This window comes from Orycteropus afer, unplaced genomic scaffold (assembly GCF_000298275.1).
Source record: "Orycteropus afer afer isolate SDZICR_OR568_19922 unplaced genomic scaffold, OryAfe1.0 scaffold00199, whole genome shotgun sequence".
Classification (NCBI taxonomy): Eukaryota; Metazoa; Chordata; class Mammalia; order Tubulidentata; family Orycteropodidae; genus Orycteropus; species Orycteropus afer.
In genome coordinates, this window is record NW_006921786.1 from 3,573,218 (window position 1) to 3,598,522 (window position 25,305).

The 25,305-nt window shown below is 40.4% G+C and overlaps 1 protein-coding gene across 1 annotated transcript in view; it reads left to right on the top strand.

Annotated features, from left to right (window-relative positions):
- Positions 1-25,305, top strand: part of DNAH9 (dynein axonemal heavy chain 9) — a 722,341-nt gene that overhangs the window by 489,289 nt on the left and 207,747 nt on the right. Inside the window, exons 46-50 of the mRNA XM_007948048.2 lie at positions 2,084-2,226; positions 2,609-2,770; positions 2,978-3,211; positions 13,712-13,972; positions 24,734-25,159. Coding sequence (XP_007946239.1) covers positions 2,084-2,226; positions 2,609-2,770; positions 2,978-3,211; positions 13,712-13,972; positions 24,734-25,159 — 1,226 coding nt within the window. The remainder of the gene's footprint in view (positions 1-2,083; positions 2,227-2,608; positions 2,771-2,977; positions 3,212-13,711; positions 13,973-24,733; positions 25,160-25,305) is intronic.

A 25,305-nucleotide genomic window follows, 5' to 3' on the forward strand; every position in this document is an offset into this window, starting at 1 on the left:
TGCTCCCTTGTTTCTACCACTTTATCCTGCTTCTTTGGGTGGACTGTGATGGTCTGCTATCTCCGAGACATTGTGGCGTTGTTGTATTTAGATTTCTGTTAACTGTTTGTGAAGAGCAGCCAAGGGTGATTCAGGCTTCTCTTGGTGGTTTTTTATAATTGGCCAGTTGGTGGAGAAGGAAGTGGTAGCTCTCGCTCAGTTAGTGAAATTGCAGGAGGTATGGGTGTAGTTGTGTTTTATGAGAACTGTTGATGTCTCCCACTCAGTTAGACAAAAATTATAATTGAATAACAATCAAAAACCTAAAAGCACAGGGACAAAAAGTACAGCATGTAATCACACAGGAATAGTAACCAAAAGAAAAGTGGGAAAAAGAAGAAAAAGACAAGGAAACCTGCAATATCTGGGGATAGGGCACTAAGAGTAAAAAAGGTAGGGAAGTAAAATAATGAAGAAAAAAATGGGAAAAATGCAAAAAGAAAAACAAGGGATGGGTTTAACCACAAGAAATAAGGGTAAAAAAATTAATTTAAAAAAAAACCATTTTTTTTTCAACCAGGAACACGGGGAAAAAAAAGCTGAAAACTAGGACCTGGGAGGGGAAGAATAAACAAAAATAGTAAAAAGGAAAAAAAAGTATTATTAATAATAGTAGTTTTAAAACAGACAAATTCAAGCAAACTAAACACCAGAAAAAAGAAAGCAAAAAAGAAATAAATAAATAAAAATTATAAAAGAGGAAAAAAATCAGAGGAGGACAGGGCAGGGCACCCAGACTCCATCTGAGCACACAGACTGGATGGCGTTCCTGTGGGCCCAGAAGGTGGGTGGGAGTGGGGGATGACCGCACCTCTGTTCACCAAGGGGTATGGCATATAAGAGTAACAAGAGGAATGTCACACCTTTTCAATTGTGCAGGTCCAGGGTATCCTTGGGGTTTCTGGCAAGCAGAATCTGTTCTTAGGACCCTGAAATCTGCGAGAGTGCTGTCTCTTTAAATATACAAAATGGTTAAGCAGCTTGTAAACATTCAAAATGGTGACACCCTCCGGACCAGCAAATTCCACAGCTCAGCCTGCCTTTCTCTTCTCCTTCTCCATTTATTCCCCAGCCCTCAGAGCAGTCCTGCATGCAGTCCCTGGCTAGGAGAGCTGATTTTTAGGTTAATTCTTAGGTCCTACCACCACTCAGCACTCTCCAAGCTGTCTGTGCCATTAGGATCACTCAGGGTCACTGCCAGACCGCAGCTCCATCTGTCTCCTTTTTTGATATTTTCATGCAAATTCTTCTGCTAGTTGAGATTTAGTCCGCTTCTATATCCTTCCCTTCAAGGCTCAGGGTTCTAGGATTATCTTCTATGTCTGTGTTAATTGGTTCCCCTTTTCTTTGTTGAAGAGGATCTGTGCAGTCTTTCTGCCTAGTCTGCCATCTTACCAGAACTCTCCTTGACTTGTCTCTTTTTCTTGACTTTTTGCAGTCTAGGACCTCCCATGTAATGTTGAAGAGAAATCATGCTTGTTTTGTTCCTGATTTTAAAGGGAATATTTTAGCACTTCATCATTATATATGATGTTTGCTGTGGGTTTAATATCTATTATTGTGTCAAGAGAATTCTCATTTTTTTCTTGTTTGTTGACAATCTATAGAAACTGTATACATCTATTTCACTGTTGATATTGTTTTTGCCTTTGATCTATTAATATGATGATTTATTTCATAGATTTTTATAATATTTAACCATCTTTGTATTTCTAGCATTATCCCTACTTGGTCATCATGTATTCATGTATTTATTCTTCTATAATTAGTGAAAACTAAAAAGTTTTTGTTCATCAGTGAGATTGAACATATAATTTTACTTTCACATACTGACTCATTAATACAGTGTTTTATTTAACTTTCAAATATTTTGCTATCTGATTGGTAAAAAGAAAATGTAATGCAATTTTGTTGTGCAGTTTTACATATTGAAACATGGACTGAAAACCATAGGGTTTGAACCCAAGGTAAGATGACCTCCCATGTCAGATTGCATCCTACAATAAGATACCAAAGCACCCATCTGTGCTTTTTGTCCTCCCAGGGGAGATTCCAGATCTCTACTCAGATGATGAAGTTGAAAACATCATAAGCAGTGTGAGGAATGAAGTCAAGAGCCAAGGTCTGGTTGATAACAGAGAGAACTGCTGGAAGTTCTTTATAGATCGGATCCGACAACAATTGAAGGTAAAGAAGGATTTGCTACCCATGACAGGGAGGCACCAGAAATAGTTGATGGGAGCCTCTACTGGTATTTGGGGCACAATCGTCCTTCTTGATTGTCTTTGGAGAGGGTGAAGGGGCTGCAGTGCTGAGCTTAGCCCCTCTCAGCCTAATGATCATTGCAAGCATGCCATTCTCATCTACTTTACGGGCACCCTCCTTCATCCATTATGCAGTTCCAGTATTCTTGCTTTCTTTGCTGGAAAGCACTGCCTTCACAAATGTTGTCACTTTTGCAGGTGCTTTCCAGTTTTCTGGGCATTAAAGAAACCCGAGGCCATATCCATTTCTCTGATGAATATTTCTCTAGTAACTTCTCGCCTCTCCTCACTCTCTGACTTTCCAGGTAACTCTCTGTTTCTCCCCTGTGGGGAACAAGCTGAGAGTGCGCAGCAGGAAGTTCCCAGCCATTGTGAACTGCACAGCCATCATTTGGTTCCATGAGTGGCCTCAGCAAGCTTTAGAGTCTGTCAGCCTTCGCTTCTTGCAGAACACAGAAAACATTGAGGTGAGAAAGAAAAGAATACACTCTTTAAGATCTTCCCCACCTCAGGGTACAAGTAATTTCACATCCAGAATCTCAGGTTGAAAGTTCAGGCATTGATAGCATTGTTGGAGCACAGCTTTCCACATGGTGAAGCAATGAGCAGGGTGAGTAGTCATTCTCCCATCTTCATGGTAAGATTATCTCTTATTTCATGCTCTTTGATTTTAGCCCACAGTAAAGCAGTCAATTAGCAAGTTCATGGCCTTTGTCCACACAAGTGTCAACCAAACATCCCAGTCTTATCTGAACAATGAGCAGCGTTACAACTACACAACTCCCAAATCCTTTCTTGAGTTCATCAGACTCTACCAGAGTTTGCTGCGCAGAAACAGAAAGGAGCTCAGGTCCAAAATGGAGAGGCTTGAGAATGGGCTACTGAAGCTCCACAGCACCTCTGCCCAGGTGAGTGGTGTCCTTTCAATCTCTCTCCTGACTGCTGGGGACTCAGAGGGACTGGGAAAGGCCACTTTTCAGTGAACTGGAGGGATCACAATCTAAGTAACTGCCAGTTAGAACACATAGTGAAAATCATTTATGGTTTTGGTCCCAGTATCATCAGAAACACTCCCTAAGGTCGAGGTTAAGCTCTTCTAGTGGGAGCACACATGTTCCGCTTCTAGTCTGATCTCATTGGTACTCAAATTCCCCGAAGCCCCTTTTCTGTCTTCCTCTTAACCAGCTCCTCTTTTTCCTCTCCACTGCTTGTCTGTCAGTTTGTCATATTGTGATGCCTTGCATGTTGCTATGATGCTGGAAGTTATGCCACCATCATATGTTGTCAGTCAGTTTCAAAAACCAGCATAGTCACCCATGGTGGGCAGGTTTCAGCAGAGCTTCCAGACTAAGACTATTAAGAAAGGCCTGGCAATCTACTTCCAAAAATCAGCAAATGAATCACAACAGAACATCATCCAACTCACTTGCTTTGGACATGTCATTAGAAGGGATCAGTCACTGGAGGAGGATATCATGTTTGGTGAAGTAGAGGGTCAACAAGGGTGACTTCTAGTGAGATAGACTGGCATAATAGCCACAGTTGTGAACTCAAATATGCTGACTATTGTGAGGACGACAGAACCAGGCAGAATTTCACTCTGTTGTACAAAAGGTCACCATGAATCAGAATTAACTCAACCGCAGCTAACAACTATTTCCTCTATTTTCCTTTCCTCTCTAGTTCACTTCTCTTCCATCCTCAAGATCAGAAGAGAGGATTGTTTAGGAGAAATGGTTTCAGAGACATACTTTAGCCAATATTCTTTGTTCTTCCTGGATTATTTGCCAAAGAGCCATTGAAGCCTAATTTCTTAAATAAATCCTGTGTCATTTCATGCATTTCCTCATATACCCCTACGTGGCTTTGCCATTATAAGACCCCTGTCTTCCTGTCTTTGTTACAATTTTATTCTGACTCTTCCAAATGAAACAAGTTTATTTCAGTCCAATCACTGTCATTCCCTTGAGAGTGGTGGACAACACTAGTGCCTGTTCTGCACCCTGCTTATGCGTATCAATCATCTCCCCTTCCTCAGTGGCCCCTGTCTACTTTCTGTGTACTAGCAGCACAGCCTGCCTCTCAGATTAAGGTGGTAAAATGTCATGAATTGTCACAATTAAACTAAAATTATAATCGACTTAATTCCTAGACATCTCATGTTCCTGTAGATATCTAAGCATTTTGTTTACTGTTATTTTCTAGAACTTTGCCTTTGGAATAGTTCTATTGAATTTCCTAGTTTTGATTTGTTCTTTCTCCCCTCTTCAGTTTCTTGATTAGGAATATACTGTATCAAAAGGATTTGAGTTCATTTAGTAACCCCTTGCCTTTCCCTTCTTGTGATATTTTTCTTGTGTTACATGGTTCTGTTCCATTCTGTCTAGCCTCCCCTCTGGAAGCAGTGAGTAGCTGATGGACTTCCTGCTGCTCATTGTTTTAATACCTTTACTCTTTTTCTCTACATTCTAGAACTTTTCAAGTTCATCCTCTACAATATTAATTTAATATTATGTACTATTGCTTCTGCTGCTTGTGCTTTGCAATGCATTTGATTATGTTACTGCATTTTTAATTTCCTAATTGCCCTCTCTAATCTCATCCTTTTCCATTTTCAACACCTTATTGCTTTTTAAATTTTTCTGAAACTATTTCACAGAAACCATTCTACTGTGATGCCAAAGCATTTTGTTTGTCTGGATCCTGTAAGAGTTCATTTTCAGAGCTATAGTCTTCCTTGTTCTTTATTTTTCTGAAGTCCTTATTTCTTTTGTTTGTTTGTCTTCAGGCAAGATGCAATCTCTTTAGACTCACTGTTTGTCAAGGAATGTCATGTGTAAATTGTCAGTGACACTACTCTTTTTCCTTGTGTTTGATGTCCATAACTTTTTCGTAAGGGTCAGTCTTTCAGGTACACACAGCCCAGCCCAGGTCCTAGCAGTTCACCTGGTATATAGTTCATCTCTGAAAAGGTAGATCTTCTCTCCCAGTCACTTTCTGGTTCTCTCAATCTCTGTACTTGTAGAAAACAGCATAAAATACAATCTCAGAATACATTACTGCCATATTTTTAAACATTTACCTCTCCCTTTCTTCCTCCACCATTAGTGTTCTCAGATCATTCTGCATCCCTGCTGGCCTCTATTCTACCTCCTGCCCACTTACCTTCTGAGAACTGCTAATCATTCTGTGTAGAGTATGGTTTCCAGGGAGCAGAGGAAGGGAAAGGTACTCTACCCCCCTCCCAGAGTACTCTATTTTGTATGGTCCCTGGGTCTTTCAGCAGAATGTAAAGAAAACACAAATGTTTGTTTTCCAGTTTAGGTGATCTTTATTTAACAAGGGTGAGATATTGGTGATTAGTGGTAGAATTCTTGCCTTCCTTGTGAGAGACTGGGGTTCAATTCCCAGCTAATGCACCTCATACACAGCCACCATCCACCTTTCAGTGGAGGCTTCTGTGTTGCTATAATGTTGAGCAGGTGTCTTAGTTTCTTAGTGCTACTATAATAGAAATAACACAAATGGGAGACTTTAAGGAATAGAAATGTATTTTCTCAGTTTAGGAAGTTTGGAATCTGAACTTAGGATGCCAGGCCTAGGGAAGGCTCCCTCTGTATTCCCTGGGGGAAGATCCTTGTCATTTTTAGCTTCTCTTCCTTGGTTCCTTGGTGATCTACACTTGATATCACTCTTTCTCCCTTGGTGCTTCCTTCTTAATGCCTAATATACTCTTTTATATCTCAAAGATGATTGGTTTAAAACATACTCAACACTAAAATGGACTCATTAACATAACAGAGAAAACCCTATTCCCCAAATGGGAACTACACATATAGGGGTTAGGATTTACAACATGTGTTTTGGAGGAACACAATTCAATCCATAACAGCAGGTTTCACTGGTGCTTCCAGACGAAGATGGAGTAGAAAGCAAAGCCTGGTGATCTACTTCTGAAAATCAGCCAGTGAAAACCTGATGAATTACGAATCTGAAACCAATCATGGGGACAGCATATGCCTGGGCAGCACATTGTTCCATTGTGCATGGAGTCACCATGAGTTGATGGCCAACTCAACAGAAGCTAGTAACAGTTATTTGACAGGGAGCAGCCTCTACAGCATTGAGTGACTTTAGTTCTGTCAGTTAGTGGAGAATCCTCCCAAGACCTGGTGTTAGTTCCTTATCTTAAACGACCAAAAATGGTCTCTTTCCTCATTTTGACCACAATGAATGATATTTCTATCTACCTAGTTACCTATGTCAGAAAGTAGAGGCTATCCTAGACTCCTTCTTTGCCTTCACTGCTCACTTGGTGGCACAATAGTTAAGTGCTTGGCTGTTAATTGAAAGGTCAGCAGTTCTAACCCATCACCTACTCTGTGGGAGAAAGATGTAGCAATCTGCTTCAATAAAGATTTACAGCCTTGGAAACCCTGTGAAGCAGTTCTACTCTGTCCTGTAGGGTTACTATGTATCGGAATTCTACTTAATGGCTATGGGTTCAATAGGTAAATTCTCTAAATATTTCTCAAATCTATCCTTTCTGCTGTGTTCCCACCATCTATGCTTTAATTTTGACACTGCTTACCTAGATTATTTTAATAAAGTGAACTCCTGATATTCCCCTACCCAAACCTCCTCATCACCTTCTCAGACCAAAATCCTTGGGGTCATCCTTGACTCTTCTCACTCCTCTGTTTCTTTCACACCTACAACCAATCCATCATAAGATGCAGTTGTCTCTAACTTCAGAATATACCAAAAATCTCGCCACTTGTCACCCCTTTCACTACTACTGCCCTAGTCTGAGCTACTGTCATCTTCTAACTGCATGGCCCCCTTCCAGCTAGTTACACTTCTTCTCCCCTTAACCCCTGTAAAGTCTGTCATCAATTGAGCAGGAGAGTGATCAATTTAAAACTTAAATCAGATCATATAACTCTCTTTCTCAAAACCCTTTGGTGGCCCCCATTTCCCTCATTACAATGCCTTTAAAGGCCCCTCTCCAACCCTGCCTTGCTACCTCTCTGACCTCATGTCCTACTATGCTGTCCCTGTGACATTCCTAAGGATAGGTTTCTGATCCTGCTAGGTCTTCAGGTGGCATCCTTTGTCTTTGCTGTAGGTTAAGTCTTCACAGTTAGTGTAACTTGCATTTTTCTCTTGACCCAGTCAAGACCCCCAACCTGACTTGGGTCTCACTTCATCTCTCATTGGCATTTGTTGGAAAATATTTTCATTCTCACTTCTGTATCTAACTGAGTTATACACATAAGAAAGGGCTGGTGGATTGAAGAAATAGTCATAAAAGGCCTAAAAGTTTTACAAATAACATGTGTCTTGAGTTTATTCCACAAATTCAGTCAATCTGGAAGCATAAATTTAGTTTATCTTGGGATTTTCAAAATCTCAGACCACCAAACTTATGTGTAGTTGACATTTAATAATTTATGATGATATGTTAATAAGGACTCTCTTAACTGCAAGTAAAAAAGAATGTAACCGAAATTCACTTAGCAAAAAGACAAAAACAAAAATGAAAGGAAGGAAGGAGAAGAGAAAGTAGATAATAGGGAAATTTTTGAGATTACTTATTTTATCAGGACCCTTTTGATTTCAGGACTCTTCAGTTTTACTAAAATCCCAACTGAAGTTGGTTTAGTCAAAATCATAAAACAAAATAATGACAAATTAATTGACTCATGTAACTGAAAAATCATAGATAGAGCTTGATTTGGACAGGGCTGGATCTTGATACTCACATGTACCCTATACAACTTGACTTTCTCCTCCCTTGGCTCTCCTGTCCTCTCCATTAGACTCATGCTCAGGCAGGCAACTCCCATGGTCCATGGAATTCCCCAGGGTTATATCCTGTCTTCTTTGCAACCACAGCAGGAAAAGGAGTGTCTGTTTCCCACTACTTTCAGCCAAGTACCTGAGTGAATAGTCATTGACTCTGGTTGGCTTCATTTGGGTCATTGATTTGCCCATAGTTGAACTGATCTCTGTGGCTTGGATACTTTAATTGTCCAAGCCAGGATCAAAGGACAACCCCTGAGTTCTGCCCTACCCAAACTACAAGGACTCAGTAGGAAGAGCTCTCCCAAGGAAAATCCAACAATGTTATTAGAAGAGAGCAGAGATGTCACTTTGATGACCAAGGTGCACCTGTCTTCTCAGTTGTTTCATATGCATGCAAAAGCTGGTCAAAGAAAAAGCAAGAAAGAATAATCAATCATTTGAATTTTGGTGTTTGTTAATATTGAGTATACTGTGAACTACCCAAATAACAAATAAATCAATCTTAGAAGAAACACAACCAGAATGCTTTTTAGAAGTAAGGAGAACGAGACTTCAGTTTGCTTACTTTGGACATGACATCAGGAAAGACCAATTGCTAGAAAAAGACATCACTTTTACTAAAGCGAAGGGTCAGAAAAAAAGGAGGGAAACCCTCATTGAGATGGATTGACACATAATCACAACAATGGACTCAAACATACCGATGATTTGAAAGATACCAACCATATAGGAAGATGGCACAAAATAGGGCATTTTTTCCTTCTATTTTACATAAGATCTCCATGAGCTAATTCAATAGCAATAATAAAAACAACTATAGATAGGAAACATCTCTATCTAAAAGGGGAGCCATCTTGAAATCCAAATTCTTTTTAGAATTTGGATGACTATAAGAACTTAGAATTAAGAAAGATCCCTATAGGTCTTCCACTCTAAGTATTTATTGCTGTTGATTATCTTGGACTCTTTCTGCTTCTCTGGCAACCAGAGATGCAATAGAACCCTTTCCCAAAAGCCTAGAGCTGCCTGCAGAAAAATTGTTCTCCCCATAGACAATGTAAGGAAGGCACCATGCACTTGTGTCCACACAAACACTGCATTTTGTTTCTTCTAATTCCCTCTCAGCTTTATTTTCCAGGTCTCTAGAGCTAGCTTTGTAGAGAGAAGGTTCTGGGAAATCAGGCCTCTCTCTTTAACATTATGTGACTGGTCCTTGAAGAAGGTAAGGCCTCTCACCACCACCCTATTATCACCCCACTCAGTAAGCCTCCCATTTACCACATAGTGTCAATATTTATGGGTCTAGCAGGACTGGGGGAAAGGATCTCTTTAAAGTTCATGACGCTCTCCCTCTTAGTCTTCATATCTAGACTTGGAAGTGTCTAAGTAAGAAAAGATCCAAAATGTGTCACAAATGCTTTGAGTAAAGGAAAAGGAGAAGAGACATTTAAAATAACCTCCTTCAATTTCCTGTTCTATTGCAGAAGAACCATAAAATGGCCTTGAGTTAGGCCTTCTCTGTACTTTTGTGGGGAGAGGCCTAATTCTAACTGGTGGGATACTCCTGTCACTTCATGTCACAGCTCAGGAGCTATAACACTCCTATTCACGGTGTCAGTGATTGTTTACCTTAGACCTAGAGACATAAGCCATTTCTGCAATCAACAAAACAAAACAATAGCCCAAATAAAAACCCACTTCAATTTTCTCAAATCTCCCAAGATTTGAAAAGGAACAAAAAGTTACTGGTGTGTTTGCTGACTGGAGTGATTATGCGCCTCAATCATTTTGATTTACAATTGCATCTTTGTCCTTGTAGAAATAACTATCTGCAGCTGAACAACAGGAGATGGAAATGGATTAACCTTCTAACATGTAAATATAAGACAAGTTCTAGGGAGCAGGCCTCCATTTGAGGTTAACACAAAGTCTCCAGCTTCTATGAATACACAAAATTAAAGAGCATTCTTTTTTCCCCCTTTCCTTTTCTTTTCTTTTGATCTGCCATGAAAAGGGAATTATCAGCAGTGTCTAAGCCTCAGTTTTATTTTCCCTTTTATGCATTTTGCATCATAAAGCATTTGAATCTGTTTGACATGTTCCAGGAGCTCTGAAGTAATCTTCTATTGTTGCATGAAATAGAATACAGAAAAATGAGAGTCAAGAGGTCATTCTGGAATGTAAAGTTTATGAGCCATGTTTCAAATACAAATGACCTTTTTACTTCCCAGAAATAAATAAGTTTGAGTATTCCCTTTGTATCTGAAAGGGCCATAACACTAGGCCAGTGAATCTCAAACCTAGGAGGGCATCAGCATCCTCCAGAGGATCTGTTAAAGGACAGATTGCTGGGCCCCACTCCCAGAGTTTCTGATTCCCTAGATCTGGGGTGCCAGTTGCATGAAATCTCTTCTGACTCATGGTGACCCCATGTGGTTTTGTTTGTTTGGTTTTTGTTGTGGTAAATATATATGTCACAGAACATTTGCTATCTTAACAATCTTCACATGTTCAGCAACATTAGTTATGCTCATCATGTTGTTAAACATTATCCTTATCCATTCCCCAAATTTTTCATCATCCTTAAAAGAAACTCATTGTCTCTTAAGCCTTGAGTCTTCCTTTCCCTTCTCTCCATCCTTTTCTTCCTTGGTCCTGTTGTTGTTAGGTGCCATCAAGTCAGCTCCAACTCATAACGACCCTATGTACAACAGAACAGAAACACTGCCCGGTCCTGCACCAATCTCACAATCCTTGCTATAACTGAACCCATCATTGCAGCCATTGTATCAATCCATCTCACTGAGGGTTGCTTGAATAATTTCTTTTAGAAAAATCAACACAAGGCTGGTCCCTATGAGGCGGAGGTTAAAGATGTCCCAAATGTCCAACTTTTCCAAACTGCCATGCCACTTCGTCATCTCTGACATCAACTCCTCCTCCTCCCCTCAATAATCTCCCTCCTGTCTTAGGGTTCCATAGTTTGCTGTAGTGTCTCACAGAACTCAAAAACTCCCAAGGAAACAGCTCATATGGTGGAGGCTGGCAGGCTGGCAAGATCCAGGTCTGTGGGTAGGTCTGGAGGATTCTCCCATCTCATATGATTGGCAAACCCAAGTCAGCAAGTCAGATGACAGCTGCTGTGTCACGTCTAGGAGTGAGATGATGATGAACCAAATGAAGAATTGGAGCAAGAGAGTGAACTTTCCCAGGACATTCCTATATGTACCCTCAAGGAAGCTAAGGGTAGTGGGTTGAGTCACATCCCCCAGCAAGGCAGGACTCAAGAACCAAACTAAAAACCAAACTCACTGTCAACCCCCATTGGGTTTCCATGGCAGTAAATCTTTATGGAAGTAAATTGCCCCATCTTCCTCCTGCAGAGTGGCTGGTGGCTTTGAACTGCCAACCTTCCAGTTAGCAGTCAAATGCCTTGGGCACTACACCACCAGAGCTCCTTAATCAAGATACATCCCACCCTAAACAGGCATAGAGAATGGATTTACAATATATCACAGAATGGTTGTGACTTGAGTCACACCCTCCAGCAAGGAAGGACTCAAGATACATCCCACCCTAAACAGGCATAGAGACTAGGATTCATAATACATCACAAAATGGAGGATGATGGCTTGAAGAGTCATATTAAGAAATTCACTGCACTGCAAGGTCCTGCCCTTTTTTGCTTATTCTCCACTTTACCAAACATGATATATTTCTTCAGGGAATGGTCCTTTCTGACAACATGACCAAAGTAGGTGAGACAAAGTCTGGACATTCTCACTAGCCTATTCTAGATATCTATATAAGTGAGATCATACGATATTTGTCCTTTTATGACTGATTTACTTTACTCAGCATAATGTTTTCAAGCTTTACAATGTAAACAGCATCACAATGAATGGAGAAAAGATTGAAGTTATCAAAAACTTCACATTGCTTAGTTCTACAATCAATGCCAGTGGAGGCAGCAGTCAGGACATCAGATGATGTATAGCACTGGGCAAGTTGCCTGCAAAGGACCTCTTTCAAGTGCTGAGGAGTGAAGATGTCTCCTTGAGGACTAAGGTGCACCTGACACAAGCCATGATATTCTCAATCATCTCATATGTATGTGAGAGCAGGACAATGAATAAAGAAGACCAAAGAAGAATTTATGCTTTTGAGATGTGGTACTGGAGAAGAATGCTGAAAGTACCATGGACTGCTAAAAGAACTAACAAATCTGTCCTGGAGGAAGTGCAGCCAGAATGCTCCTTGGAAGCGAGAATGACCAGACTTTGTCTCACTTACTTTGGCCATGTTATCAGAAAGGACCATTCCCTGGAGAAGGATGTCATGTTTGATAAGGGTGGATGAAGGAGGGGAAGGCCCTCAACGAGATGGATTGACAGAGTGGCTGCTGCGATGGACTCAACTATAGCAGGGATCATGGAGCTGGCACAGGACGAGGTGGTATTTCATTCTGCTGTGCATAGGGTAGCTATGAGTTGAAGATGACTCAATGGCACCTAACAACAACAACAACAAATGTTTTCAAAGTTCATCCATGTTGTAGCATGTATCAGTATATTTCTCCTTATGGTTGAGTAATATTCATGAAAACCATAGAGTTTTTAATGATTGATTTTTTGGGAAGCAGATCACCAGGCTTTTCTTCCAACATACTTCTGGGTTAACTGGAATCTCCAAATTTTCAGTAACAACTAAGAACGTTAACCATTTGCACCACCAAAAATTTTCAGTAACAACTAAGAAAGTTAACCATTTGCACCACCCAAAGACTTCCCAGCTCTGAAAATTTGCCTTTCTAACACATGGCACAGTGGCTAAACACTTAGCTGCTAACTCGAAGGTTAGTGATTAAACCCACCAGCTGCTCCATGGGAGAAACACATGATAGTCCAGTCCTGTAAAGATTATAGCATTGGAAACCATATGGGAAACTGTCCTTTAGGGTCACTATGAGTTGGATTTGACTTGAAGGTAATGAGTTTTAACAGGTTCCCATATGATTTTCATGGTACTTGCCCGGGGACCACACTTTGAGAACCACTGAATTACACCGACCTGAAGGTAGATAGAAAACCATTCCTTTATCTCTAGCTGATCTCAGGAAGAGATGGTTTCCCAGGTGCTGCTATTCCCATCATTTCCTGCCTGCCTCTAGAATACCTATGATTTCTTCAGAGGCTCAAAGTGAATCCAGCTAGCCTGACTCATTGGGATTCTTGCTAGCCCCCAACTTAGTCATCTATGTCTTGTAAGGATGTGCAGTAGACACTCACTTTTTATCTCTTGCTTAATCCTTAGCACACACCACATTGACCAATTTCAATTAACCAATGACTGATTTTTATTAAGGACCTACTGTGTGCAAGATATTCTGTATTGAAGTGGATATGACTTAGACACAATGTCCATGAGAAGCAGTTTAAGTCATTCGGGAATTGAGAAGGTTCGGGGCATGTGCTTAGGATCTTCCACACATTTACTATAGAGGAAAGAGGGAATCCAGCATTCCTTTCCTTTCTCAGGTCAGAGAGCTTGGTCCTGAGCTGTGCCCCTATCCCTGATGACCCTGTGCTTCTCTGATCCAGGTGGATGATCTCAAAGCCAAGCTGGCCACCCAGGAAGTGGAGCTGAAACAGAAGAATGAAGATGCAGACAAACTGATTCAAGTGGTAGGTGTGGAGACTGATAAAGTGAGCAAAGAGAAAGCCATTGCAGATGAAGAGGAGCAGAAGGTAGCACTCATCATGCTTGAGGTTAAACAGAAGCAGAAGGACTGTGAGGAAGACTTGGCCAAAGCAGAGCCAGCCCTCACAGCAGCCCAGGCAGCTCTCAACACCCTCAACAAGGTAGGATAATACCAGACACCAGATTATACTTCAAGAGAGGAGCAGACCTCTTCCTCTGACCCAAAGGCAACTCAGCACCCCAATGTGCCAAAGAATACAAGGACTCAGTTAGGAGTGTTTAGCCTGGGCTTCAGACACTGGTTTATTCACTGGGCAAACAAACCTTTATTTGAACCAACTATATACCAGGGTCTATGAGGTAGTAATAAAATCCCAGAGATATGAGTCTTAGCACCAATTGGGATATAAGATCCCCATGATTCCCACCTCTTCTTCTTTTAGGTAACTGCTCAAATGTCATCTTATCAGGAAACAAACAATAAAGATACTTATTAACTCCAAAAAAAAAATTAAGCATGCATTGTTTATAATAATAATCATATAAATGCTGAATGTTGATTTAAATAAAAATATCTGTATAACTAACCATAATGGGGGAAGGGACCATTGGTAGGGAAAAAAGAGCAGTAAAAATAACTAAATATCTATACAGTAGGATGTCATTTGATAATGTCTAAAATGAAAATAATAGCAATATAAGCATACCCATTAGTGACAAGGAGTGAAATCCCAGAAGGAAGATGCAAAAAGTTATGAACAGTGGCTTCTGGGGAGCTAGAACTGGGGGTGAAGTTGGCATGTGTTTTGTTCTAAGACTTGTAGCTCCACTGGCCTTTTAAAACTGTGTATGTATATTACATTAACAGAAATTAAAATTAAAATTTTTCAGTGACTGGAGACACAGAAGAGACCACAGCTAACTCTCTGGTTAGGTAGGAAACTGGGAGGAGAAAGTCCAATAAGCAAGGGCTGTAAGGATGAAGATTAGTGCACTCTTAATGTACTCAGCTGCTAACCCAAATGTTAGTGGTTCAAGTCCAACCAGAGGCACCTTGAAAGAAAGGCCTGGCAATCAATTTCAAAAAAAAAATCAGCCATTGAAAAGCCTTTGGAGCACAGTTCTACTCTGACACACATGAGGTTACCATGAGTTGCTATTGACTCAACAGCAACTGATTGTTTGTTTATTTGTTTGTTTGGCTGGTTAATTGGTTGTTTTAAGGATGAATATTTTACTAGATGAAGAAGGTGGTAGAAAGAGCATTCCAGGGAGAAGCAATGTCTGCAAAGACATAGATGCTTGAAAGAGCATGATGTGTCTGACCCCTGGGTATAAAAGTGGGTGCCTCAGAAGGGGAGGCAGGAGCTAAGAAAAGGTGAATTGAGCAAGATTGTTAACAGTACCCTGGGCATCACTAAGGAGCTCTGGTGGTATAGTGGATAAAGCATTTGGCTGCTAACCAAAAGGTCAGCAGTTCAAACCCATCAGTCACTCCATGGAAGGAAGATGGGATGATCTACTTCCATGAAGATTTACACCCTCAGAAACACAATGGAGGTCACTATGAGTCAGAAGCAGGTCAATGGCAGAGAGCTTTTTTGAGTTTGGGCATCACTAAGAAATTTAACATTATCCTGTAGACCAGTGTTTGCAATCTGTAGGTTGCATCCATTGCCTGATACCCATTGCCATCGAGTCGATTCCGAATAACAGTGACCTTATAGGACAGATAGCAATACCCCATAGGATTTCTAGGGCTATAAATCTTTACAGAAGCAGATTACCTCCTCTTTCTCCCATGAAGCCACTGGTGAATTCACATGCCAACTTTTTGGTTAACAGCCAAGCACTTAACCACTGCACTACCAGGGCTCATTTATAACTCATTAATGGGTCTCAAACAACATTTTTTTTTGGATCAGAGTGTATTGCAAGATGGTTAATATTAACGTGTCATCTTGACTAGGCTGTGGTTCCCAGTTGTTTGGCTACATACTAGTCTAGCTGCTGTCATGGAGTAGTTACATGTGATTAAATCAGCTAGCCTTAGGTGGAACAAATTACCTGCCATAGTGTAATCTGATATAATATCACTTTTCATAATGCAATCTAAAGCAATGTAATCAATCAGTTGAGGTCATGCCAGTTTAGAGTGGATCCTTAACCTAATTATTTCTGAGTTGTAAGAATGCCAGAATAGACCCAGAGACACAAACTCAGGAGAAGACAGTTGCCTTGTGAAGATTGTCTAAAAGCCAAGGAACCAGAGGACATCCAGGGCTTCTGACAAGGGAGGAATTATGACAAGGAAACAGCCAGGGCCCTCTTTGAACTTATAACCCCTGGAACTGTGAGAAAATCAATTTCTGCTCTTTAAATTCATGTGTGGTATTCATGTTAGAGTAGCACTAGGTAAGTAAGATAAGTAAAGGATAAGTACTGTCCCATGAACTGAAGGACTCCTGGTCTACCCTCAAACCCTTCTGCATTCACAGGACTCTGCTTTCTTATGGGCATTTCCCTGTGTTCTCACTATTTTCAAAGTTAGAGATCAATCCTTAGTTATTACGTGAAGAATATCTGCAAATCAGAGCTCAATAATAAGTGTCTGGAAGTTTTAAGTCTCCGTTTTGGCAGTTTCATTTCCCTTTTACAGGTAAACTGAAATAGATCTGATGTAATCTTTCCTGCTTACTTGAGGAATGATTTTTCTTGCAATTTCATGGCCTGATTTTCCCTGCTAAGTTACTTGGAATTTTCTATTTATTCCTCATGCATTTTTTCCAACGACTTTATTTTTAATAACATAACATATTGCAAAAACGGCAAGGAGGCCACATGTTCTGACCTCCTCTAATCCCACAAGAGGAAGACAGGATTACCAGCAGTAACCCAAGGCCTATTCCTACAAGGCCAGACATGCTGCCTCCCTCCAGCCCTTTCTCCAACCGTTCCTCCCAAAGCACCACCACCTTTCTCCTGGGTTCAATAATTCGCTGCAGTGGCCACACAGAACTCACAGATTTTGGAGTTTATTAGGGAAGCACCAGGCTACAATTCAAGCTCAGGAAAAACAGTCAGTCTCTCTCCCAGCCCACCGTCCCTCAGCCAACAGCCTCTCACAGTCTCTTTCCCAGCAGTGCTGGTCTCTCAGTGTCTCACTCAGCGATGCGTGTCTCTTGCGCCTCTTTCCCAGCAGCACGTGTCTCTTTCCGGGGTGCGTGTCTCTTTCGGCAGCATGTCTTCCTCAACCAGCAGTCTGAGAGAGTTCTGCCTCCAGGAGGACTCCTTTTGAGACCGGAAGGGTGGTCAAATTAGCCAATCACAACATCAGAACTCTAAACACGTGAGAGAGAGTGGGAACCTCCCAGAACATTATATTGTGCCACGCCCAACAGAAATAACCCAGGTGGATAGCTTCAGCAATCAGGAGCTCCTCAGTTGCTCATAGAAAATCCCACCTTGGAATTTACAAAGATTCATGGGTAGAAAAGCCACACTAAGTAATTTACTCCACCACACGTATAATAACATTTTCACTGTTAAAAAATAATTCAAGCAATAGATAATATAGGGTAAAATGTGCATTCACCTTCCTTTCCCTCTAGCCTCAGTCTTCTCCCAAGAAATACCTCCAGTTAATAATTTGGCCTATAAACGTTCTACCAACTTTTGTGTGCTTTTCCATTCACATAAATGCACATATAAAATTTAACATATTTTAAATATAAATGGATAATACTAACTTTTCCTTCGTGTCATAAGATTATTTCATATTGGGACATATATTGAGACCTCATTCATTGAAAGCTATATAGTATTCCATATTATAAATGGACTATATTTAACTATTCAACACTTCTTAAGCATTTAGTTTGCTTCTATTTTTTCTAAAATAAATATCCAACATACTTTTTTTTTTAATACCTCCCTAGGAGCTCTGGTAGCGTAGTGCCTAAGGCATTTGACTGCTAACCAGAAGGCTGGCGGTTCAAACCCACCAGCCACTCCTCAGAAGGAAGATGGGGCAATCTACTTCTGTAGTGATACTGCCTCAAAAACCCAAGAAGGGGTGGCTATGAGTTGGGTCCGACTCAAGGGCACGTAACAACAACAACAACAACAAGATATTCATAAGGAGCTCTAGTGGTACAGTGGTTAAGACATTCAGCTGTTAACTGAAAGGTTGGCAGTTTGAACCCATCGGCCAGTTTGCAGGAGAAAGATGAAGCAGTCTGCTTCTGTAAAGGTTTACAACCTTGGTGACTCTATGGGACAGTTCTGCTCTGTCCTAAAGGGTTGTTAGGAGTTGGAATTGACTTGATGACAGTGAGTTTGGTTTCAATATTTTTAAGATATCCATATCCTAATCCCCAGAACATGCAAATGTTACCTCCTGTGGTAAATGAGTTTGCAAATACCATGAAATTAAGTTCTTTGAAATTGAGAGATTATCCTGAATTATCTGGATGGGCCCTAAATGTAATCACAGGGTCCCAAGTAGCATAGTGCCAAAGGCACTTGACTGCTAACCAGAAGGCTGGTGGTTCAAGCCCTGCAGCCACTCCTCAGAAGGAAGGTTGGACAATCTACTTCTTTAGTGATACTGCCTTGGAAACCCAAGGAGGGGTTGCTATGAGTCGGGTCCAACTCGACAGTACATAGGAACAATAAAAGGGAGACAAAGAAGGTCAAAGAAAGAAAATGTGGTAGGTTGATGGAGGCAAAAGAGGAAAAGGTGATGTGATGTGGAGTCATGAACCAAGGAATGTGGGTGGCCTCTAGAAGCTGAAAAAGGCAAGGAACTGATAATCCCTGGAGCCTGCAAAAGGAATCATCCCTTCTGACACCTTGATTTTAGGACTTTGGACCTCTCGTGTTATGAGATAATAAATTTGTGTTGTTTGAAGACACTAAATTTGTGGTAATTTGTTACAGCAGCAGTAGGAAATTCATATAAGCAGTATATTCTTTTTTTATTGACACTGCCAAATTTTTATCCAGTAGATCTGGTGCAGCCTCAGATATCTTCAGTCATTTGAATTGTTTGCAGTAAAATGAGAAAAAAATTTTCATTTAAATTTTTTAAAGTGGCTTAATTCTGCTAAGACTGACTATCTTCAAATATTTATATTCCTTCCTCTGTCCATTTTCTGTTCCGATTCGTTGCCTATGTTTTGTAATTTCCCTTTTTCTTATTGATGTATAGTTATTCTTATAAATTTTATTATTTGGTATGTATGTTGTAAGTATTTTCTCCAAGTGTATTATTTGTATTTTAACTTAATATTAGCAAGTAATATAAAATACATTTGTACACAAATAATGTTGGGAATCTAGGGTAACACAATTGGACAAGCCTCTTTCCTACAGTACTTCTCAGGGCCTTAATTATGTAATAAACTTGATACTAAAAGGGATAGAGGCAACACAAGAAAATAAAGTTTTAGGTTACTTTAATTCATGAATAGTGGCATAAGACATCCATATAAAATGGTAACCAATCAAGCCCAGCAGTTTATACAAATGACAGTATGCCACCAACTGGTAAGTTTTGTTCAATAGATGTTGTTGCAGTTAGGTACCATTCAGTCATCCTCCTACTCAAGATGACTTCATGCGCCACGAAACGGCATGCTGCCTGGTCCTGCACCATCCCCTTGATTCGTTGCAGATTGTCCTGTTGTGATCCATAGAGTTTTCTTTAGCTGATTTTCAGGAGATTACCAGGCCTTTCTTTCTATGTACGTAAGCTGTTAATATCACTATATCCAAACATAGATCAAAGACAAAACACTCTATAATCATCTTGAGAGATTTCAAAATGGTGTTTAACACAATTCAACATCCATTCCTCAATAAAACTCTTAGCAAAGTAGGAGTAAAGATATTTGAATATTTTTCTAGCAGATGGCAATTCATCACACAGTGAGAGCACAATATCCTATCTAATGGTGGAACACTAGAGGCGTTCCAGTTAATGTGGAAAAAACCACAATGACCTCCTTCACTACCATTATAAAACATTGTGCTAGAATTTCTAGCCAATTAATTAAATGAAAAATAGCAATTGTATGAATACTGTGAACTAGCACACAAACATTCATGGATGTTATAAAAAATATATAATTAAAAAAAGGGAAGAGTTAAGGGCCTATTATAAAATAAATGACAAATTTTAATAGCTTTCCTAGTATCAGTGATAGCCCATTAGAAAGATATGTTTTCACAATAGCCACAAAACATAAGATACAAATAAGTGCAAAGAAATTTGTTGAAACTGTATGAAGAAAACTACATGTGTTTTTATATATGTCAATACTGTGATGCCATTTTCAGCCTATCAAAATGAAAACAATTAAATAGTAAAACTCAAAGTAAAAGATTTATATAGAAGAATGTTCAGTAAAGCATTATCCTTAAAGTAAATTTTTAGACACAATAGCTATAACAAGCAACTCAAATATACAAATGATCATGAAAGTGGTCCAGAACCAGGCAATATTTCATTCTTTTGTACATGGGGTTGCCATGAGTTGGAGCCACTCATTGGCAACTAACAACAACAAAATTTTTGGAAATAACCTAGGTTTCACAATTGTGAATTTGTGAATTGTGAATTTTACACAATTGTGGTTTGTCTATCTGATGGGACACATTTATGAAATCCTGTTTGAAAAGAATAGTGATTCTTTCACACTTACATTGTAAACCATCTAATAATTTCTGCCTATACTATCTCCATATGTATCCCAAATCCAGTCACTTCTCTCCCTCTCCACTACAAAAACCCTGAGCCACGTAACCCTCAGTCTCTGCCTAGATAACTATAACAGCCTCCTTAACTTGACCTCCTGTGTCCACCCCAGCCTGCCACAATGTGACCACTTTACTACCAGCTCTCACAACAGAAATCAGATCAATCTAATCTCTGCCTCACGCCCTCCAAGACTTCCAACTGGAATTAGAATAAAGTCAGACTCCTCCCCATGGCCTCAGAAGCCCCTCATGACCTGATCCTACCAGGCTTTCAGCTCACATCCCTACCGCACACCTGACCATCCTCTAAACTGATTGCCACACAGTTAACTCTGACTTAGGGTGACCCATGTGTGTCAGTGTAGAACTTTGCTCCTTTGGATTCTCAATAAGCACATGAAAAGATGCTCAGCATTATTAGTCATTGTTTTTGTTGTTGGTGACTGCTAACCAGAAAGTTGGTGCTTCAAACCCACCAGCCACTCCCTGGAAGGAAGATGAGACAATCGACTTCGGTAAAGATTTACCACCTTGGAAACCCAGTGGGGTTGCTATGAGTCAGAATCAACTCAATGGCAATGAGGGTTTTTTGGTTGTTGTTAGTTGCCATCAAGCCAATTCCAACTTGTGGCAATCCTATATGTACAGAGTAGAACTGCTCCATAGGGGCTATGGCCTTTGGGAAAATTTCTAGGCCTGTCTTCTGAGGCACTTCCAGGTAGGTTCAAACTACCAGCCTTTTGGCTAGTAGATAACCTTCTATCGGGCTTTCAATGGCTTATTTTTCAGAACTAGAGATGCCAGGACTTTCTTCCAAGGCCCCTCTGGGTGCTTGATCCTCCAACTTTTCAGTAAGTAGCCAAGCCATTAACTGTTTGCACTACCCAGGGACTCCTGATGGTCCTTTACACTCTCCATAATGGTCAAGCTGTTCCTGCTTCAGACCTTTGCACTTTGATTCATCTGCCAGGAATAATCCTCCTGCAGATTTCTATAGAACTGCTTCTTTCCCACCATTTAGAGCCCACCTGAAACATCAGCTTCTCAAAGAGGTGTTCCAGAACTCCGTCACACCTGAAAAATTCTCTGTACCATTATTTTCTTCAAAATGCTTATCACCATCCAAAATATTAAAGATTTACTCCTTTGTTTCTTTGTTGCTTCCGTCCCCCAAAGTGAATGAGCAAAAAGGCTTTGCCTTTTTTGTTTACCACTGTAACTCTATCACTTCAAGCAATGTTGGATACAGACTAAATAAATATTTGTAAAGTAAGTGAATAGGCACCTATACTTATTAATTCATTTATTCACTCAATAAATATTTATCATCTGTCTTTGTGCCAGGCACTGTTCTGGGTGCATGCATGGGATACATTCATGAACAAAGATCCCAGAGGCAAAGGGCAAGAGATAATAAACATAACCAAAAGGTAATTTGTTAGGTAAAAAGGAATAAAGTTCTTATGTATGCTACAACATAGGTGGACCTTGACAACATTATGCTATGTGAAATAAGACGGACATACAAGGACAAATATTGTATGATTTATCCACTTATATGAAATATCTTCTTGTTAGTTGCTATCAAGTTGGCTCTGACTTGTGGTGGCCTTGTGTATAACAGAATGGAACATTGCCCATATCTGTGCCATCTTCATGATAATGACATATCTAGAACAGGAAAATTCATGGAGACAGAAAGTAGATTCATGGTTACCAAAGTCTGGGGAGGTGGGGGAATGGAGAATTATTGCTACAGAGTTTCTGTGTGGGATGATTAAAAAGTTTTGGAGATAGATGTTGGTGATGGCTGCCCATTATGAATGTAATTAATGCTATTGAATTGATATAGCAGATTTTATATGATATATGATATATATTTTACCACTCTTGGAAGGAAGATTGGGCAATCTACTTCCATAGAGTTACTGCTTCCAAAATCCAAGGAGGGGACTCTATGAGTCTAATCAACTCAACAGCAATGGGTTTGGTTTGGTTTTTATTTTACCACAATTTTTAAAATAACGATATTAAGGAAATTTTGAAAAATTAAACTACAAAAAGAGTAATTTATATACTGTATTAGAACATAACAGATGCTCTGGTAGCATAGTGCCTAAGGCACTTGACTGCTAACCAGAAAGCTGGTGGTTCAAACCCACCAGCCACTCCTCAGAAGGAAGGTTGGGCAATCTACTTCCGTAGTGATACTGCCTCGGAAACCCAAGGAGGGGTCGCTGTGAGTCAGGTGTGACTCGTCGACACATAACAGCAACAACAACATGAGGGGAAAAGAAAACTATAAAACAATAAGAAATGGAGGTCGGAGCTGGAGCAGCTAGGGAGGGAGGGTAGTGGAAGGTGGGGGGGCTGTAGTATCAAAGTAGGTGATCAGTGTAGGTCTTCTTTAGGAGAAGTTTGAGAAAATACTTGGAGAAGAGAGAATTCATCAGGCAGATATCTGAAGGCAGAGAAGCCCAGATTGAGGCAACAGCTAGAACAACAGTGGTGGTTCCATGGTAGAATTCTCATCTTCCGTGGAGAAGACTTGGGTTTGATTCCTAGCCAGTAGACCTCATGTGCAGCCATCACCTGTCTGTCAGTAGAGGCTTGCATGTTGCTATGATGCTGAACAGGTTTCAGTGGAGCTTCCAGAATAACATGGATTAGGAAGAAAGGCCCTGTGATCTCCTTCCAAACATCATGCAATGAAAACCCTATAGATTACCTATGGTCCAGTCCCCAACTAGTCATGGAGATGGCCTAGGACTGGGCAGCATTTAGTTCCATTGTGCATGAGGTCACCATGAGTCAGGGGCTACTCAGTGACAACAATAACAACAAAGGAGTGGAGCACAGTGAGCCTGATGTTTGCTTACTCAATACAAGGTCTCCCTCCTTCCAAGAAATGTTTTTCCAGCCTTGCATTTCTGTTGATGGCACACTGTCTGCCAAATGGTGACAGTCTACAGAACCCACACGTAACTGAAATTACATGAAACAAGATCATTTCTTAGGGTTTTCTTACTTTGACTTGTATTGGAGAAAAAGTCTCTGTCCTGTTCTCTCTCTCTCTCTCTCTCTCTTTCTTTCTCTGTGTGTGTGTGTGTGTTTGTGTGTGTCTTTGGTGAAAGTTAAGGATGTGAGCCTGGAAATATTCTTGGCAGTAATCTTAACAAAAGCAGATCACCAAGCCTTTCTACCACAGTACTGCTAGGTGGATTCAAATTGCCAAACTTAAGGTTAGCATTAAGCACCACTGTTTGGTCTGGAAATCTACAAGTGAGGGAAAATATGGGCTAGAAATAATCCTCATCATTTATGGATTTCTAGGACCAAGAGAGCCCCAAATGAAACTGAAATTAAGAGTTTCCCCATTTATAAAACCAGCCCTGCATGTGTGCTTCCTAAGCTTCTTATTGATAGTCACAACAAATGTTAAATCAATTCTGTATGCATTTATGACACACATTCATTTACAGCTTAGTGAGTTCCTACCCTCAATTCACATATGAAGACAGGCCTGGAAAGGTGAAGTGGCTTCTCAGGGTCGACTGCTTCAGCCATGTCTTTCCAAAGCAAGTGAAACTTGAAAATCTAAGTCCAGGCAGAGGCAGCTGACTGCAGAGACTATGCCTAGCTTTCTTTATGAATTATTCTTGGCAGAAAATGCCACTTTGCTATCAGGAGTCAAGACAGTCAAGTGTAGTTAGAACAAGCTCATGGAACAAAGCAGTTTAATCACAGAAAGAAAAAAAAATTAGTTGGGTTACCGTGCAATTCTCTTCAATCCAGGATGGAAATTAATTTATAATAACCTTATCTTTTATTCATGGCAGGCTGCATATTTCAGAGTGTGTTGGCATCCTTATATATTTCAGTTGAATGTGAAATAATTGTGTGCTTCTAATAGGCTGCGAGTCAGTTGAAGTACTAAAAGAACATAGCTGAGTCTTGGCTAACCATTCAGGGAAGTCTGAATCCACTAGGGAGTAGCTTTGGTTTCCTTTTGACGAGTCATGATATTTAAAATTCAGAGGGCTGCCGCAGGCTTCAAAGCTGCCTTTTCAGATTGATCACTCCAGAGCCTGACTCCATTAGTGTCTCAGGACAAAGGAAGCCCATTTATTTTCCCCTAATGACCACCTTTTCTTTCACAGACCAACCTGACAGAGCTGAAGTCATTTGGGTCCCCTCCTTCAGCTGTCAGCAATGTCAGTGCTGCAGTAATGGTGCTCATGGCCCCTGGGGGCAAAGTGCCCAAGGACCGGAGCTGGAAAGCTGCCAAGGTTACCATGGCCAAGGTAGATAGCTTCCTGGACTCCCTCGTCAACTTTGACAAAGAGAACATTCATGAGAACTGCCTCAAAGCCATCAGGCCATACCTGCAAGACCCTGAGTTCAATCCTGAATTTGTGGCCAGCAAGTCATATGCAGCTGCAGGTCTCTGCTCTTGGGTCATAAACATCGTCAGATTCTATGAGGTGTTCTGTGATGTGGAACCAAAACGCCAAGCACTGAGCAAAGCCACCTCAGACCTTATAATTGCCCAGGAGAAGCTGGAAATCATTAAAGCCAAGATCACTGTAAGTAAAATGCTGAGCCTGCAAATCAGCCCCTAACCCAGCTGTTGTCCCATGCCCACTGTTCTGATGTTTAAGTAAAATTGGGAAAACCAAGCTTTTATGCAAAATCGCCTGATTTTTTTTTTTTTTTTAAATAGAGACAATTT